Genomic DNA, 17,636 nt, shown 5'->3' on the forward strand with positions numbered 1-17,636 from the left:
GAACTTGAAAGAGTCTGTTTCACGGTCCAGGTTAAAGTATTTGCAGGGTAGGCTGCATATGGTTTAGGTTGCATAGTGCATAGACATCGCTCCGGAATTGATGATGTGCTAATTTCAACCACATCACTTATTGCACGGAGCAGACTTTGCGACTGCATTGCGACTCAGAGCTAACCATTACGTTTGTACATGTAGTTAGATCACTCCGCAGTGCTACTGCCACTAGATTTCGAAACATGAACAATGATCTTGCCCTTGGCATGTCCCTCCCGCAATCTCCTGTAAGCATCCGGCACCTGCTCGAAGCCGAACGTCGAATCAACCACCGCGTTGGTCTCTCCCTCAACCATCAACTCGCCGATACGTCGAAAATAGTCCGCGGTGTTCTGCATGCGAACGAAATAGAATCGTTCTCCACCCAAGGTCTTTGAGTAAATGATCTTGCTCAACATTGAGAATGATCCCGAAAGCGTGAGACTTTCTCCAACGCCCACCATAACGAAAGTTCCGTTTGGCTTCAAGATGGCGCTGCTGTTGTCGTACAGCTCAGAACAGCTACCAACGTTGTCGATGATCAGATCAAAGACCTTTCCCCGATCCTTCAAGTTGGATAAGATATCTTCTTTCGTGTAGTCAACGACTTCATCCGCGCCAAGCTGTCGGCAGAGATCGATATTCTTGGTGGAGCACGTGGTCACAACCTCAACGCCCAAGGCTTTCGCCAGTTGAATAGCCCATGTGCCTGTGCCGCCACTCCCTCCGTTGATGAACACTTTGCCACCAGTTTTCAGTGCATCTGGCATCAGAGACTGCCAGGCTGTTGTCGCTGCTGTGCCAACCGCCGCGCCTTGATCAGGATCTATGCCATCCGGGAGGGGTGCACAGTGTGCTCCTGAGATGACGATGTACTCTGCCAATGTGCCTCTTTGGCCGACACCAGCGTACCCCCCGAAAACAAGCTGTCCGACTTGGAAGCTAGAGTTAGAGGGATGTGTAGCCACGACGCGGCCGCAAAAGTCCATGGCGGGTGTGGCAGGGCGCGCGACCATCAGGCGTCCGATGAAAGTTGATTCGGGAACTTTAAAGTCTGCCGGGTTGAGAGATACGCTGATGACCTTGATAATCAGCTCGTCTTTTCTCAAGTCTGAGGAGCTTGGCATGGGCGCTAAGTTGTTGAAAATAAGTGAATCCTCGAGCTTGTTGTTGATGGCAGAATACTGCCAAGCTTTCATGGTGTCACCCATTATCCGTTGTTTTGGTCTCTGCCGTCAAGCATAAAATGCTGTAATGCTGGATTGGGCCTGCTTGAGTAGAGTTTGGATTAATCAACTAAACAAACTTAAATATCATCGAGAATTTATACGTCCATCGTATTTGGTAAATTTGATCATGGACCTTTAGCGACTGTTCAACTCCGCGCAAAGCTAGGTCTAGTTTGTTGCGGAGCGGAGTTTTTTCAACTACAACGGGGTGCTGAATCAGGTAAAAATGACCCGGCATTGCCAATTCATCCGAATTAAGCTTTTCCTCACGGTATGTTTCCGAATATGCTGGGCAAGTTTAAATCGACGGTAAAATCCACAAATGTTTGATTGTATTCATTCTAGTTAGTAGAACTTTACTGAAGTTTCGGAAATACGAGAGAGCGCCCCAATTGCAGAGGCGACTGCTTCTCCCTTACTGCGCTTCTTGACTTGCACACTTGGACGGGCGGAGCGCCTGGAGCTGAGACGCTCGGGCCAGCTCGAGTCGCTGACAACTAAACGACATGACCAACGGGCAGTGGCGTGTTCGGATGACGGCAAACGAAAGGCTTCCCTAGCGATAGCGGGCTAGGTCCCTTGTTATTATGTCTGCAAAGTTCTGGAGTGAACAATTTTAGCGGTTGATCCGTCATCGCATGAACTGCCTAGCATGCAAACAACGGGAGTCTTCACAGACGCGGCGGGATCGGAGTTGTAGCGTCTTTCAACCGTTGAAGCGTGCTCTCGTGGAAGTATGCCGTATTCCCGAGTTCGTCCCTTCATTTGAGATCCGAAGCGCGCGGCGCAGGCGGGGAGTAGACTTTCTTCTCCATCCTTTGCGGTCTAATCCCGGGGGGTTGAAGTCTTCTCCGGTCAGTAAGCCCAGCACACGCACGACACGGTGCCCTAAAAAGGAACCAGTTTCCAGTTTTGGAGGATCCCCTAGGTCCTGAAGGGGGATTTAAGTCGGTGCCTAGTGATCCTGACGGAAACGTGCTTACGCCCGACGCTGATCACCCCGTGTTCTCGTAATTTCTACCGGCACATGGTGAGACCCGGAAGGCTTTAGTGACAATTAGTCCCGGGTAGCGCTGATCCTACTCCGGCTGTTGTGATCCGCGATTGTCTGTATAAAGCACAGAGGTTCTCACGGCAAACCTCGGATGATTATAATGTCAGCGTTCTTCGTTGATGATAGGAGGGTTCTCTCGTCCATTTCAACATCGCTACAATCGTCAGGAAAGAATTAATCATGGTTTCTTCCCGCTTTTTGACGCTAGCTCTCAGCACGTCGGCGTCGGTCATGGCAGCTTTGACGACACAAGAGAGGAGTGAGACAGCAACTGCTCAATGCACTAAGGCCCTGCCGAAGGGTCGCGCACCTGGCAACGAATACACGATTCCTTACACCGACAAAGAGGGCCGGTCGAGAGACTATCTCTTGTTTTTACCCCCAAAGTACTCCATAAAGTCCAATAACCCGATCATCTTCTCCTACCATGGTGGAACCAGGACACCAGAGTCGCAGCGAGATCTCGACCGACTAGAAACTCCATACTTCAATGTCGACCACATTGTGGTTTATCTCCGCGGATATGAGGTGAGTAGCCTTTTTAGCGGAAGCACACGAGACGTGCTAATGTGATAGTAGGAACGGTGGGAAGGCACTCCAAATATCACCAAGAGAAACGACATCGAGTATACCAGTAATGTTTTAGACGATCTTGAAAAGATATACTGCATCGACACGAACCGCGTTTTCATGACTGGAAAATCCAATGGCGGTGGCTTTGTCAACTATGCTGCCTGCCACAACGAGCTTTCAACGCGCTTCGCTGCTTTCGCGCCTGTCTCTGGCTCATATTACATCGAGGGCGCAGAGGGTTGCAATCCCAAGACCGTCGACATCCCCTGCAACCCAGGGCGGTCCAACATCCCCCTCATTGAGTTCCATGGTGGAATCGATGGAACCATTCCTTACGAAGGTAACCCCAGTCGCCGAGGCGCCTGCTTGCCTGACGTATTTCACTGGGTGACCGAATGGGCTCTTCGTGATGGTCTCAACGAGAAGGCGTGCGAGAAGAATATCACTTCGCGTGCGCAAATGTATCGCTGGGGCTCAGGCGACAAGAAGGGCCTCGTTACTCACGTCTATGAGCATGATGTGGATCACAGTTGGCCGTACACTGGGGAGAATGCCGATAACAAGGAGCACGGAGATGGTCCGGCATCCTATAATGCGTCTTCATACATCATGGACTTCTTCAACAAACACACACTGGCTTGAAACCTATGGCATCGGCACTGCGACGACCTAGATCTTGATCATAGAAATGATGGTATTACATCTCAGACAACCGCTGCTTCAACATGTGCAGGTCAATTCTAATGTTCTATCCTCCTCCATCACCGCCTCCGCCTCCGCCTCCGCCATCACCACCGCAACCTCCGTCTCCGCCGCCACCGCCTCCATCCCCCCCACCACAATCACCACTATCAAAAGACACATAGACCCCATCGAAGACGAAATACTCGCCTTTAGTTCGTCTCTTTCTCTTCCTGATAGGATTGGTGCCGCCAAGCACGAACTTTGCCTTAACTTTGGCAGGGTGGCCTGGTGGAACCGCAGCAGCATCGGGCACGTAGCCGTCTCCTCCCAGCTCATTCACAACGAGATCTTTAGGACAACCTGTGCCATACTTCTTCGTCCACTCAACCCTCGTGTCTTTGAGGAATATGCCTGCTGCAGCAGTCGATGTGATGTGCTCGTAGTCGATAAGCCTCCTTGCGACGCTGAAGCTCCACACCCAGTAACATCCCGGATAAAGCCGGTGCGTATGCCAAAGAAGATCGATAGCCAGGGTCGGAGGCACAATGCAGCGGCTCCTCAACAAGTGGGTTCCTGACTTGGATCGGAAGATCGTGTCCATGTCATACTCAAGAGGGCGGGAAGTAAAGGTTCCCTCGGCAGGCCGTCCAAGCAACTTGATGAATCGTTCGTAATCGTCAGTTGAGCGGCCGAGACTCGTGGCAAAGGAAGCATCACTGTCTCTTGCCAAGATTATCGTCTTCCAAAACGCAACCTGGCTGTTCAGAGTGTCTCGTAGATCATCGAGAGTAGGCCAGGGTGCCAACTGACACAGTTCTCCATCTCTGCTGTGTAGGTTATTTTTGTTACAGACTTCCCGCCTCTTCCCGATCCTCACATCCGTCCACTCAGACAGATCCCATTGTTTTTTGCCCATGATAGTACACCAGGCAATTTCACGACCAAAATCATGCATCATGATCGCCGGGTCAGCTTTAATCTGCAGACATGGCTGCTTGTTCGAAAAAGGTGAAAGAAGCTTTGACTTTCGCTCGGGCTCCCACGGTGGGTAACGCCATAGCTGGAAGGGTAGCCTCGGACTATCGTTTCTCTTGTTGTAAAGTTCCCATTTCTTCTGAGCCTTTTTGTCGGACCATGTACCCGAGTTATAGAGGTCTAGTAGACGCTTGATTGGGAAGTGATGATGGTTCAGGCCGTAGCTGCGATACTTTCCATCCCAAAGATACCGGTGGAATTTGCCAGGGGATAGAAGATGGCAGTACCAGATGATGGCAACGTCCCTACAAGTACCGGCTGTTTAGAGTTGACAAATGGACGCTGGTCTAATCATGGAAACTCACCATGGGGGTGGATAGTCATGTGGCGCAACGCCGAAGATGCGTAAGTAGCGGATGTAATTCACATAGCGCCATTCTGAATATGCTAGAGCTTCGTCATGGATACCACCCGCATCATCATGTTTGAAGTACGGTATGAGTTTCAGGAAAATCTCAATGATTTGGATATGGCCCTGCACAGTCATTAGGATCAGACACATACATCCCTTGATCAAGTACTCCAGGTCACTTACGGCTGCGGCGGCTCGAAGCGAACTCCTGATCCTGTCCTTTGGCCAGGGGTCTTCAAATACGGACGACATGTTGCAATTCTGTATGTTGATATGGTTTACCGGGCTTTACCTTGCGAAGTTGATGGAACATGGACGGTAATCAGGCATTTATCTTTGGTCTAGAGCGGGAATGCAAGGGTCACGCATAACATCTCACAACCTGCCTGCCAAGTCGCTTGTGAACCTTGACAGCGGCGCAGATTCCGCGCCGCTAAGCCCAGATTCACCTAGTCGAGCGCTCAATCCCACGGCGCCAAAGCTGCGGTAAGAGAATCAAGTTTAGCGTCTGGAAAGCCAATGGTATGCACACCGCCCGAGAGAGGAGGTTTGGGGTCATGCGCGACATGATTGACATGCCCGGAAAGGGCGCGCAAGGCAGATTTGCTCGCCCTGTTTTATGTCCGTTCTCCGGAGCCGGTTGGTGTCTTGAATAGATGCAATCGACAACGGCTGCGCCTCAACACCACATGCAATCGTTTTCAGCTCGTCGATCATTCCCAGGGTAGTTAATGGCTACGATTTATTTCGCGATATAAGTTGTGTGCCTATTTCAACGATCTCCGAAGAAGCCGAAAGACTGATTGGGCTCTCTAGCAGTCCCGTGGAGATGAGTGTAGGTTTAGAAGCTGCCGAAACAGGCCAGAGAAAGGAAATGGGTAATGTACATTATCGAATTGAATAGCAGGAAATTTCGAGAAGAAACCTCCTTAGTAAGCCCCGATCCTCTCTACCCATGACGGTTGAGCCGTCTGCCCAGGCTTTCGGTAGCCTGACTGAACGATGTGATCCGCTGCCAACTCAAATCCTCCGACGCGTGCACCTGACCTATCCAAAGCCCAGAGAGTGAGCGCGACGGTATTATTGCCGTTGTAGTTGAGGATGCCCTCGGGTACCGGGAAGTGCGTTTGCGGGCCGAGGTAGTTGACTGCAAGGACATTAGATTTATGCACGGGTACGATAGTGAGATGGATGGAGGAGATTCACTCACCGTATTTACCAAATTGATATCCGTTGACAAAAAGCTGCGCGCGGAAGAGGCTTGCCTCCCCAGTTGAAGCCGTCACATTCGAGATGACAAAGCTCAAGGGGATGTCGTAGCCGATCGGCATATCCAAGGGGAACTCTGTCTTGTAGAAAGCGACCCCAGAGTTCTTGGTACCCTCGAACGGTGTTACCGAAGCCCAGTCAGACGTGGGCGCTCCTGGAAGATGATAGCCTTGACGTTCCGCATAGAACGCACCCTCATTCAACGGACCACGCGTCTTGTCAATATAGTCTTCGGCCCCCAAGTTGCCGGTTAGCTTCCATGTTACGTCGGACTGTTTATGACCACCGAGAGAAAAGTCAACAATGCCGCGCGGGAGCTTCATCCAGTCGGACCGCGCCCAGAAGTTCATGCTCATGCCCATGTGGTCGATGACAACAGTGAACACAGAAGGGCCTACGAGTTTCAGACTTGTCAGATTGAATACTTGCGTTGAGTTGGCAGTATGAGAATCTCCAGCAAAGGACCCGAGGAAGGTCTCGTTGACCCAGACAGAGTGACTGTAGGCAAATCCGCCAGCTGTTGTCACATTGAAGAATGATTCGTTGCCGGATGCGGTGAAGTGACCTCGGTAGATAAGCGAACCGCCATGGAAGCCATAGTCACTACAGTAGAGTGATGTTGGTGTTGTCAGCCTTCGAGGATTGTTGCTGCGCTCCAGAGTTGCTTTGGGCCAGGCAGAATCGTCGTAGCTGTTAGATACCTCCGGGAGCGAATCGATTGAATGCCATTCAAGTTCAGACAAGACCGGCAGGTTGAAAGTCGGGCTCTCGAACACGACCTCAGCTTGGAGCCTGCCATTCTTCCTTTGAACATTTGAAAGGGGGACATTGTTGAAGGTAAGCGTGCTATCCAAAGGAACCCCTCCCAGAACTTCGAGAGTTGTAGTAGCGTTGATGTCTCCCGTCAAGTGAAGGACACCATCCGCAAAAGTCGCATTCCGTAAAAGATAGGGCCCCTTTGCAATGATTGACGACTTGCCTTGAGTAGGTCTAATCATCCCATTCTCAGCGTTCGGAAGGTCAAGTATCCAGTGTCGGTAAGCATCGTTCCGCCATAGAAGATGGACCTCGAAGTTGTTGAAACGTACAACCTGCTTCCTTTCTTGGACTTTCCAGTGAACGGCTCTGAAGCTGCCGTAATTGCGCGTCGTTGCGTTGCTGCCTTCAAAACGTGGCTTCTCCAATGAGGATGGCACGGCAAACTCATGCTCTTCGCCGGCGCCCCCGTACAAGATGAGCAATACTTTACTTCCGTACTTTTTCCAGGTGAAGATATCCGCTGTCGAGTAGATCAAGTTGATACCGCCGATATCATGATCCGTGACATGGATCTTGGAGTCGCGCCCATGGAGAGATAGCTCACCGCCCAGCAAGGGGATGGAGATGTTGCCGGCAGAGGTTGGCACATTAAGCTTGTAGGCTGTGCGGTTGAGTGAGGTGTAATCGGTATGACGCAACACGTAGAAACGAGTCTTTTCTCCTACAATGGGAACGACTCGCAGGTCTGGCGTACTGACAAACTCGGTAGACGTGGCGTTTTGAGGGATTGCCGTGAGATAGGCCTCGGAAGAATGAAGGAAGTGTGCTTGGATCTTGGCCTCGCTGTACTTCTCTCGATCAATACCGCGGTTCTCTCTGATGGAAGCACCGTGATCGTAGGATGTGTAGCCCTCTGAGTGACCCATGTTTCCCCAATTTGTCCCACCAAATGTCTGTTCGCAAAGTTATTGATAAGCTAGAATATGCATCTGTGAAAACATACCATGTAGATGTTGAGTATCTTGATTGAGCGAGACACAAGCTCTTTCACAAAAACGCGGGTGAAGTCCTGATTGATCTTTGCTGCACACTTGTCCAGACCAACGCCTCCCCTTTGATCTATCAGCACATGCGTCGATAGAAGAGACTGTCATGTAAGGAGAACCTACCATGGATCAGGAGCACCTCCTTGGTACTCCAATACGGCATAAGGACTGCTTGGACTTTGTTGCAGATGATTTTGGTATGTGTATGTCAAGCTCAGAGCAGTGAGATCCGTCCAGTCCGTAGGGTGATCGCCTGAAGTCGTTTAGTGAGTGGACGAGATCGGAGACTGACGCGGTCTGGTTAAGGAAGAACTTACATCCTTTGTAGAAAGGGTACGCATCATGCGCGTAGATGTCTAACTCCCCTTTCCCAGATCCAGGTGCCCAATTACCCAGAGGCACGGCGTCATTGCCAATCAGTGGGACTACGATACTATTTCGTCTAAATTGGTCTTCCATGAACACCATGTAGTTCGGATCCAAGAGCTTAGTTGACTCGACCAGATTGGCAGTTCCAACCGCTAGACTATACTCATTCTCTGGCTGAACGAGGATGATGGGCCCGCCGTTGGTGATCTGAGCCGCCGAAATGACGCGAAGGACGCTCGAAATGTAGTTCTCGGTGGCGTTGGTGTAGTCTGGGGCCATTGATCTCAGTTCGCCCTTGTTGCGCTGTAGCCAGCCGGGAAATCCGCCCCCAGAGAGCTCAGAGTTGATGTAGGGACCAGGTCGTGCGATGAGATAGAGTCCAGCTTCGACTGCGGCGTCGATGAAAGGTTGTAGATCAAACGCATTTTCCATACGAACCTCACCCGGTTTGCCCTCAAGCAAGGCCCAGTTGACGTAGAATGAGACTGCATTGTAACCTAGCGCCTTGATCTTCTGGAGTACGTCTAACCAGAGGCCTGGCGAAGGGATACGCCATGGGTGGAACTCGCCGGACAAGATGACAATACGTTCCCCTCGGACAAAGAGTGAGTGTTCATCCCATCTTATCAGATCTTGAGTGGCATTGGTGGACCTGACATGGGCTTTGCTAAGAACAGCATCCGTGGAGGACACAAAGAGGAGGCTAACAACAGCTAAGAAAGAGGAGAGCTTCATCTCGACTTCTCAATCGGAAACAACTCTGTTGCCTTCTCATGGAAGAGAGATAGGTGAGCTTATCTGGTTAAGACTAAGACATGTCTTATATGCCTAGTCTCTCTAAGACTCTATCATTCAATCAAGCATGTTCACTTGCAAACAACCTATTTTGACTTTTCCACACATTCAACAAGCATTCTCGCTTTCGCTTTCAACCGCTGCGGGGTATCGACAAAACGCCCTGATATCATAACATTCACATCGACGTCGGGCCGGGCATATTGCGGCCCCTTGAGCACGACATGTTGTCCGGTTACGATCTACACTGCTCGCATAGGCGCGGATATCGAGTGAGTGATCTAGTTGCCCCCCGGGCGCAGAAGGGTCTGGGTTTCTGAGCCACGCATCTTGTAAGGTCCTGCCTTGCCAGTAGGCCCATCATGTACACTACTCCGTTTAGAGATCACCACACAAAGCCTGATGTCATTATATGAGAGCCGGAGTATTTTGCCTGGGATGGAAATGTTGACATGTCATACGCGTATTCGTAAGGTTCTTTACCTTAGGAGGCGAAGTTACTCACTTACAACCCAAGGATCACCGTAGCACAGAATGCGACTTCAATAATGAGGACCTGCATCTGCATCTGGTCCACAGAAAAAGCGATTGCATCGATGGTTCTAACAAGTCAGATTCATCCCTTCGTTCTGAGAAGAGGGTTTCATGAGAATAACACGGCGCATCTTCCCAGACCTAGCTAACTCGTTCCCACCATCGTGATTAACGCCGTCCGGCAAGGCTCTCCGGGCCCGCTCCGAGCTCGCAGGACATGGAGTACTGCCAAAAAAATTGATTCGAGGTCGACGCGAGAGTTGAATGTGAACTGCGCCGTCATATGACGTTGCCAAATATGACGTGGCAATAACGGGCTTCAAAGAAGCTCGAAATGTGGCTGGGCGGTTGACGTCTTAGTTAAACACGCGTATTACTGACGGTTTGATTGGCTGTCATCTTAGAGAGGGGTAGAATACATTTATCGACGGATGAAATACGGCAACCTCCCCGTAATGTTTCTACGCAAAAATGTGCCAACCATGAGTTCTTTGAGGTCGATTGCCTACAAGCTTCCGGAGCCGCGTAAAGTAAGTTCGGTGCAGTGGTTGATATCGCGAGGTCCATTCCTTCAATACCTGCCTACAAGAAAGTACATGTTATCGAAAGCGACCGAACGCAGTGATGCCGCTGTACGCGAATATTTCCTTGGCAGTACGCGTATGCCGTCGTATAACCCAGAATAGGCTGTGCATAAACCGGGTACGCGGGGCTATGACGGAATCAATCAAGCGAGAGTCGTGATTTACCACTGGCGTAAGACTGAATGCAGTATGCCTTGCGTATCGATAGAGAAGAAAACTGACGACAATTGCTCTCAAATTAAGTCAACGGGACGACGTACTTCGGCACTAACAAGAAAACGAAATGGCAGTTACGCATGGTGATGACTACTGGCGTTGAGCAGAATCTCGGGTAATCGATTTTTCACATACGTATATGTAAGCAATGCATGTGTTCAAGCAACTGGTAGAGATCTTTCGGGTGTTCTCACACCTGGTCGACCATTTTCGTGATCCAGTAGGTCCGTGAGTACATGAAAGTCCGCCATAGAGATGCCAAAGGGCTATAGGTAAGCTTTCAGGTGGAAGGGCTCAAAAGGCACAACGGTGACCACGCCAACCAACCCGTTGTCAGTCTTAGGAAGAGCAGCCAATGACGAAAACTCCCGCCCAGAGCTCCTAATCTCGGGTAAAATACTGCGAAGGTAGTTCCACATCGTGCCCGGCACAACAGCGACAACCTGATTGTTTCCATCCACCAGGTATGACGTGGCATCAGCAAACGGACTGGCAAAGTCCAAAGGGGGCAGTCTTGCGCCGTTGACGTAGACCGTGATCGCATCCAGCACAGGCGGGAAATTGAGGTAGGCACCAAAGGACGTGCCATTCGCACTGCCGATGGTCGATGCTACTGGCGGCCAGGTAAAGTTCGTGTGGTAGTAGCCAACCCCAGAAGTGTTTGTTGCGGCGGGAAGCTCATTCCATGAGACTAATTTGTCGAGTTGATGAGTCGTATTTCTCTTGACAGCTGTGATCGTTGCATCGCTGACGTTTTCTGGGGCTTCTCAATGCTCAAGAACCAGTGTCCATGACTTCAACTCGAAGGCTTCAGGCACATGGCTATGGAGAGGGGTCTCCGAGGCGTTTGATAGCCTGATGAGCCCTGGATTCGAGGAAGCAGCGACGTGTAGTTCAAAGCCATCACCCACTGGAGCGTAGCCAATGACGTTCGATGAAACCTCCGTAGCATGAAAGGCTGGAGTCGCAAGACCGCGCATGGTTTTGGCAGCAAACGCTATGATCTTGGTTTGATTCGCTGCGAGTTGGAGCGGGATAGTTGTCGTAGATCCGTCAGTCCGGTAGTTGAGAACCGGTTGACGGGCTCCCGTCCAGAGATCCAAGAAGTAGGGAGTATTCTTCGACTGTACTACCACCTCGCCTGTTGCTGCAACCAAGTCACCAAATACGTAGGCGTAAGAGATGCCGCTTGCTTTGTCATCCCTCCATGTAGAATACCACGTGCCGTTCGTTCGCACGCCAACTCGTGGCTCAAGGTTCAGGTCGCGCAGCTTCTGCGAAATTTGGCCCTCTGCAACGTGATATACATTCTTCTGGTTCAGAAGGTCGATCAACTCATCGTGGAAAGAGTCTTTTTCAGAAATGATCTGCGACTCTGAGGCGTAGAGCCCAGGAGCTGAACCAGCTACGATTATTGGCAAGCCAGCTTCTGTGAAGCTCTTCAGCTTGGCGATTGAGAGCTGCGTCAAATTCTGAGAACCAAGGATGACCATGGCTTGATAAGCTGCATCTTCTGGTGCGAGATTACCGTCGTCGACATATGCCTGGGGCAGGTCAAAGTTGTCTGGTGATAGGTATGTGTAAGACCAACCTACGCGATGTTAGTGGCAGATCTACGGCTCAATTCCAATAAAGATGTCACATACCTGCATCAACCAAGTCTTCGGATGTGTACACCGTTTCTAGATTTGGATCAGTAGCAGACTGCTTGTTATAGAATGCGATGTCGGTGCGTGGGACCCCCAGTTGCTGAACATGCTGCAGCCGCGACATGTAATCCATGGCTGCCTGGAGACCATTGTCCCAATCTGGTCTTTTCGGTGAGTAAAGATCTGAGACGTAATAGATGAAAGCTGTGTATCCAGGCCAAGTTGTCTGAGGATAGTTGCCAGTATATGATTGCCCATGAATGACGAATTGGTTCACACTCTGGAGCGTCGACATATGGGATGGAAGCCTCCATATCCATGGGGAGGTTGTAGGATGGTTGGGATGAAAGTCCTTTGACTCCTAGGCTCTTGAGCCACTGCGAAAGGGTGGTGAGGTATTCCTGATATCCCGCTGCCAAAGTCTTACGATAGTCATTGACGTAACCCTGTCCCTGATCCGGTCGGTTCAAGGTACAGCGTATGGTACCAGGGGATGTGTTCTGGAGATTGATATTGTTGTTACCGAAAATGATGAGAGGCAGGTATGGTCTCAAATCATATGCGAACAACTCTTTGAACCGTGTTGGAAGTGTGCGGGTCCAAGAAGTATTTGAGCGAATCTCGATACTATCCTCCCATCCTGCGTTCCCAACGCGGTTAGCTGAGAAGGCTACCAATCGATTCGAACAGGGCATACCATGATTACCAACATCTCTCAGAAGTCCTCTAAGTTCGTCAGTGAGCAGATGTTGCTCCCAAAAAGCTTTCACTGTCTGAGCGCCTCGGGCGCTGTAGTGATCCACGACGTAGGAACCGTTGTCCCAGATGGTAGCCGTCGTATTGGACGGGAAGTGAACATTGTGGTTGTGAGAGAGCGTTTCATAGAAGAAGAACAACTCGTGGTCAGATCTATTCGTCAAGGAAACAGGGAGCTCCCAAGTTAATATGCCATTGCCGGAAACGTTTGAGGTTATGTCCGTGAGAGATCCATCTTGCAAAACAAGATCCTCGTAAGCCACAGTCGTCGGGCTGGTGACCCCAGGAACGCCAGTCACGTTGTAAGAAACATTCGCTCGAGATACCACTGCAGTAGACACGGCAGCGACCAATCTTCCGTCTCCCCAGCCGGGAATGGTTCCGTTGAAAACGCCACGGCTGGCAACGGATGGACTGATGGAAACCTGCGTTGAGTGCTTGGTCACATCAACTCAATTGTGCCCAGCCTTAAGATGTTGGGAGTCTAAATGTACGTACCAAGTCCCACTGCAGCCCCTCATCATCAGGGTGAGCCGGAATACCTTGTCCCTGATTCGGTCCAAGTGAAAAGTCCATGACTAATTCAGCCTGCTTGTGGGCCTTCAAGGCTGCTATGAAAAGATTGAGATGAGCTGGTGTACCAAAGCCGTAAGTAGACCAATTGACCCCGGCTGGGGCTGGTCCAAGTTCTCCTCCATAGTTATAGAATGGCAGGAACTCTACGCCCCCAGCTCCAATATCACCGGATGCTCTGATGTCTGCTTCCACAGTCTCGGCGTTTACACTGGCGTCGGGAAGCCAGTATCTGAACTTTGGACGCTCTCGGGATGGTGGATGGAGGAAGTGGTCTGGGGATAAAGTGCAATTTGAGGGTTGGATGGCCTCGCAACCAGTAAGAGATAGGGCAAAGAAGCCGACTACATGGCGGGATGTGACCATTGTGAGGACAAGTTCGCTCGAAGTTGATCTAGTCGCGGTTTGGCTGGGCCCCTCAAGCAACTACGAAGGAAAGGACTTGATGAATCGTTAAATAGATCAACGGCATGGCGAACGTTCGAGGGATTGACTTGTCGAGATAGTGCTAGGCACGAAACTTGCAGTCGAGACATAGTGGGCCAAAGGATATTCGGCAGTCTCCTCGGTGTGATTGACGACGAAGTCGGACCGTGTTGTTAATATCACCTGGATAACAACAGGCGGTAACATCCAATCGCAGCTCATTACGGTTGGGAAAAGAGCACACCATCGGGCTTCCGGACTAGTTCGACTAACCTAGTTCAAACTACATCATCAATCAGATGTGGAGTAAACCCGGTGCTTGCACGAAAGTCGGCACATGCAGTCTTTACGTTCGTAACAGGTACGAGATCCAACCAAATATCTGCCTGACATTCAATGATGTTTGTCGCTAGCGGGTTCTAGCCATAACGAATACGCGTATCTACGGACGTCCTGATTCCTCCAAGCCCGTTAACCTAGTCAAGGGGTTAATGCCGTACCCCTCCCTCTTGCTTACTCTGGGGTGCAGCTCGCTTCCGTCCACAGTCGTCGGAAGTGTGGAGAACGAAACATCTTAGCCACCGTCTACAACTTGCTTTCTCGGGGTGTATTAATCCGGCCAAAGCTCGATACGCAATTGCTTTAACGTGCTGGTTGAAGTGGTGGAATTCACAGACGTGGGTTCTTGGTCCATCCAGACCCACCGCTATTACTGCTGGAGGCATTTCGTTGGTCATGAGTTTTGTTAAGGTGCTTACTTACCTCCCACGAGGCTTGTCAACTATCCTTATTTCTACACATTGACAACTCCGTAACCCGTTGCCTATTCTTCTTCGACGTTTCCTTATTCTTTCGCCTCTTATTCGCTATCATCTTCTTCGCTGTCCCCGAATTCGCCGTTGTTGTCCTCATCCTCACTTTCTTCCCATTCGTCGTCATTTTCATCATCTTCCTCTTCTTCGACATCTGCCCTCTCAGCAGTGACTCCAAAGCGATCGTAAAAATCGTGAACAAAGTCTGGCTGGAGTTGTGTTGCCTCTTGCAAGAGGACCGTGGCCCCCTTGGCTTCTATCTCCTTCAAAAGGTTGATATCTAGATCGTCTTCCAATACTTCAAGCACTATCTCCCTCAACCTCGGTAGCCTGTCTTGTCTGCGTTGAGAAAGCCCATCAAACAAGGCTCTGAAGCATTTTGCCAACTGCGCAGGAGATCGTTCATCATCATCATCTTCTTCTTCTTCCGCTAGAATTCGAAGCGATTCGAGAGATGGAGGAAGCAGGTCCACCAGACGAGGCGCAGCCATCTCGTCAATCGGCGAGGTGAGCGGTGCGTCATTGAAATCGCCCTTAGACTCCTCTATATGATCTTTGCGAAATTCTGGCCCCATGAGCATGGCGCCATCAATCTCGAGTGATCTGAGGCGTTTGAATCCCCTCATGTCGGTGAGCGTACTCCCCATTGATCCCCACTTCGTCATCACCCACACTGAAAGCTGCTCCAGTGTCTCGCCGGTGCACTCCATGATGGTATTGAGGATCTCGCCAGAGTCGTAGTTCATGCCACATGCGTCCCACTTCGCCTCGTATGCAAAACGGAAATACTTCAGGTTGGGCATGCGGGAGAGCAAAACACGCATTTCCCATGCCTCAAACGTGCAACCCACCAACTCCAGCTTTTCTAGACGTGGGCTATAGCTCGAGTACTCTGGTGAAAACATCAAGCCTGTATAGCCGTCTTCAAGGGCGACGCAACCTCCGATATATGCCTCCCGAAGAGACTCGAGGGCCAAGAAGGGTGTGTTCAAGGTCATTGAGTTCCTGCAATTGTAACCGGAGCCAGCGAATGGTCGAAGAATCTCTAGCTTCGAGAGTCCCGCACCTTTGAAGCCAGGATCGTTGGCACAATACACAATTTGATCAAGCACCCGCCAAACTGCAAAATCTCTTCCAGTTCCGCTTAAGTCTTGTCCCCGTAGCCCAACTTTCCGCCAGCCAGTGGGCAGAGCAAGCTCCCGCACGTTGGTCAATAGGCTGAGTAGGAGTATCTCGGCATGACCATAAGTCTCCTCCAGAATCATATCCTCCCAGAAATCGGGGTGTTCGCCGATCTGTTTCAGATAAGGAGATTCACGCAGAAATTGCTGAAGTGCTTTGATGTCTTCACCTTTCGTGAGCCGTGGCGAGCGCCTTGTGTTTTCTGGTTGGTGTGAAACGTGATTATCATCCCACATCAAGTTATCACGGCCGAAACCAGCTTTGAGATCAGCTGTCTCGATATATCGAGCAATTCTTGGATTGTGTATGATGCTCATGAGGAGGTCGATGCCATGACGAACAAAAATCCTAGTCTTCGCGGTAATATTATCCCAAGTTCCAGAGCTGTGGGTCAACGCTATTGTCAGCTTAGGTATGCCAGCGCAAACGAGTTGCATCATCGGTTTTCCTCATCACACAGCAACGAACCTGGTATTGAAGGTAGAAAATGAAAAATGCCGGAATCGCTTTCGGAGACTGTTGTGCTGCTCTAAGTATCTCTCACTCGCGTCGTATAATGCCCTACAGGTGACTGCAACGTTCTCGATCGACTCAGGAATCGTTTCCGAGATGATGCGCTGCTGCAGCTCAATCGGGAGGCGCAATAGAGACATCGTTGGCACTCATGAAATGTTTTCGTGGAGTTACCAATGGAGATCGATAGTCGCAAAGGCGTTTGGGGATGTTGAGGTTTGACGGTCAACTAGCTTTCGACATCAGGCTCCCATGAAACAGAATATCGTTGATGTTTGCTGAAGTCAGCGCAAAGTGGAAAAATGGGGCAAGAAGGTAATTTACCGCGAGTGCCGCGCCGCAGCTAACGAGCCACGGCCGGGAAGGATGGTGGTCTGGTTCGTCTACCCGAGTATTTGCTCCATCGAGGTACCCAGTCAGCGACTCAAGGGCTCAACTCCCTTCAGTCTGCTCAACACGAGTCTTTGGTTCTGGACAGATTCGATGATAGCTACCGTACGAACCGACTTCGACATACATATTAAGTTTTTTTTCTTTTTTTTTTTTTCCTTTTTTTTTTCTTTTTTCCTTTTTGTAAAATAAATAAATAAAAATAAGGGTTAAGCATTTAGAACGGCGCCCTGAACTTTCATCAATGGTATTCGAGAATTGTTCATCCAGTAATTACGTATCACTTGCCCGAAATCCTTAGGTCTTTGAAGTTTGGTCGACATATCGTAGGATATGAAAATGCTGGTGGCTCTACATGTGCACACGACTGATACGTCATCGCCTCATTCCAACTCAGAAGTAGCAAAAATTGAGCTTTGATTTAGCGAAAGCTTCAATTACCAGCTTGTGCAGCTTGTACAGCTTGTACAGCTTGTTGAGAAAGCGCATTCCCAGCTATAGGAGCTAGTACTCAAATGCTCAGCTTGGGAATTTGGAGCGACGTGTCTTTTCCAAAGGGATGTTGACATCATAGAGCTCAAATAATTGGATGGAATATTTTCTACGATTTATTATATAAGGTAAGGTGGCCGTATTAATGGTACTTTAGTGGTAATCGACGCTGGTTGACTTTTTGCAAAGGTCTTATTCTCGATGTCTGGCATGATAACTCCTTCGATAGATGTTCCTCGGGGAAGCTCTCTAAGAACCCTTTAGATCATCTGTTAACCCTTTGAACTAAGTAAGAACGTTGGTCAACATAC

General features: G+C 50.0%; 6 protein-coding genes across 6 annotated transcripts; 1 reads left to right on the forward strand and 5 right to left on the reverse strand.

Moving 5' to 3' along the window:
• Window positions 1-200: 200 nt before the first annotated feature.
• On the reverse strand, window positions 201-1,413 carry BDP55DRAFT_608569 (zinc-binding oxidoreductase; the record flags this gene model as incomplete). Its single annotated transcript, XM_060571141.1, has 1 exon — window positions 201-1,413. The coding sequence occupies exon 1, from the start codon at window positions 1,242-1,244 to the stop codon at window positions 201-203; it is 1,044 nt and encodes a 347-aa protein (XP_060430901.1). The 5' UTR covers window positions 1,245-1,413.
• A 1,083-nt stretch (window positions 1,414-2,496) lies between these two features.
• On the forward strand, window positions 2,497-3,531 carry BDP55DRAFT_727685 (carbohydrate esterase family 1 protein; the record flags this gene model as incomplete). The annotated part of the gene is made up of 2 exons (XM_060579335.1): window positions 2,497-2,844; window positions 2,896-3,531. The coding sequence occupies 2 exons, from the start codon at window positions 2,497-2,499 to the stop codon at window positions 3,529-3,531; spliced, it is 984 nt and encodes a 327-aa protein (XP_060430902.1).
• Window positions 3,532-3,584: 53 nt separating this feature from the next.
• On the reverse strand, window positions 3,585-5,320 carry BDP55DRAFT_102450 (uncharacterized protein). The gene is made up of 2 exons (XM_060565311.1): window positions 4,914-5,320; window positions 3,585-4,853 (listed from the first exon to the last, which is right to left on the reverse strand). The coding sequence occupies exons 1-2, from the start codon at window positions 5,210-5,212 to the stop codon at window positions 3,638-3,640; spliced, it is 1,515 nt and encodes a 504-aa protein (XP_060430903.1). The 5' UTR covers window positions 5,213-5,320; the 3' UTR covers window positions 3,585-3,637.
• Window positions 5,321-5,889: 569 nt separating this feature from the next.
• On the reverse strand, window positions 5,890-9,265 carry BDP55DRAFT_608572 (glycoside hydrolase superfamily; the record flags this gene model as incomplete). The annotated part of the gene is made up of 5 exons (XM_060571142.1): window positions 8,352-9,265; window positions 8,158-8,287; window positions 7,992-8,100; window positions 6,171-7,941; window positions 5,890-6,107 (listed from the first exon to the last, which is right to left on the reverse strand). Exons 1-5 carry the CDS (start codon window positions 9,136-9,138, stop codon window positions 5,890-5,892), a joined length of 3,015 nt encoding a protein of 1,004 aa, XP_060430904.1. The 5' UTR covers window positions 9,139-9,265.
• A 1,533-nt stretch (window positions 9,266-10,798) lies between these two features.
• BDP55DRAFT_727688 (uncharacterized protein) lies at window positions 10,799-13,876 on the reverse strand (the record flags this gene model as incomplete). The annotated part of the gene is made up of 6 exons (XM_060579336.1): window positions 10,799-11,254; window positions 11,315-12,123; window positions 12,179-12,340; window positions 12,459-12,821; window positions 12,879-13,374; window positions 13,436-13,876. 6 exons carry the CDS (start codon window positions 13,874-13,876, stop codon window positions 10,799-10,801), a joined length of 2,727 nt encoding a protein of 908 aa, XP_060430905.1.
• Window positions 13,877-14,641: 765 nt separating this feature from the next.
• Window positions 14,642-16,714, reverse strand: BDP55DRAFT_767613 (uncharacterized protein). The gene is made up of 2 exons (XM_060580995.1): window positions 16,399-16,714; window positions 14,642-16,314 (listed from the first exon to the last, which is right to left on the reverse strand). Exons 1-2 carry the CDS (start codon window positions 16,581-16,583, stop codon window positions 14,796-14,798), a joined length of 1,704 nt encoding a protein of 567 aa, XP_060430906.1. The 5' UTR covers window positions 16,584-16,714; the 3' UTR covers window positions 14,642-14,795.
• Between the last annotated feature and the right edge of the window lie 922 nt (window positions 16,715-17,636).

The sequence above is a fragment of the Colletotrichum godetiae genome, assembly GCF_030913485.1.
Source record: "Colletotrichum godetiae strain CBS 193.32 chromosome Unknown BDP55scaffold_16, whole genome shotgun sequence".
In the NCBI taxonomy this organism is placed as follows: Eukaryota; Fungi; Ascomycota; class Sordariomycetes; order Glomerellales; family Glomerellaceae; genus Colletotrichum; species Colletotrichum godetiae.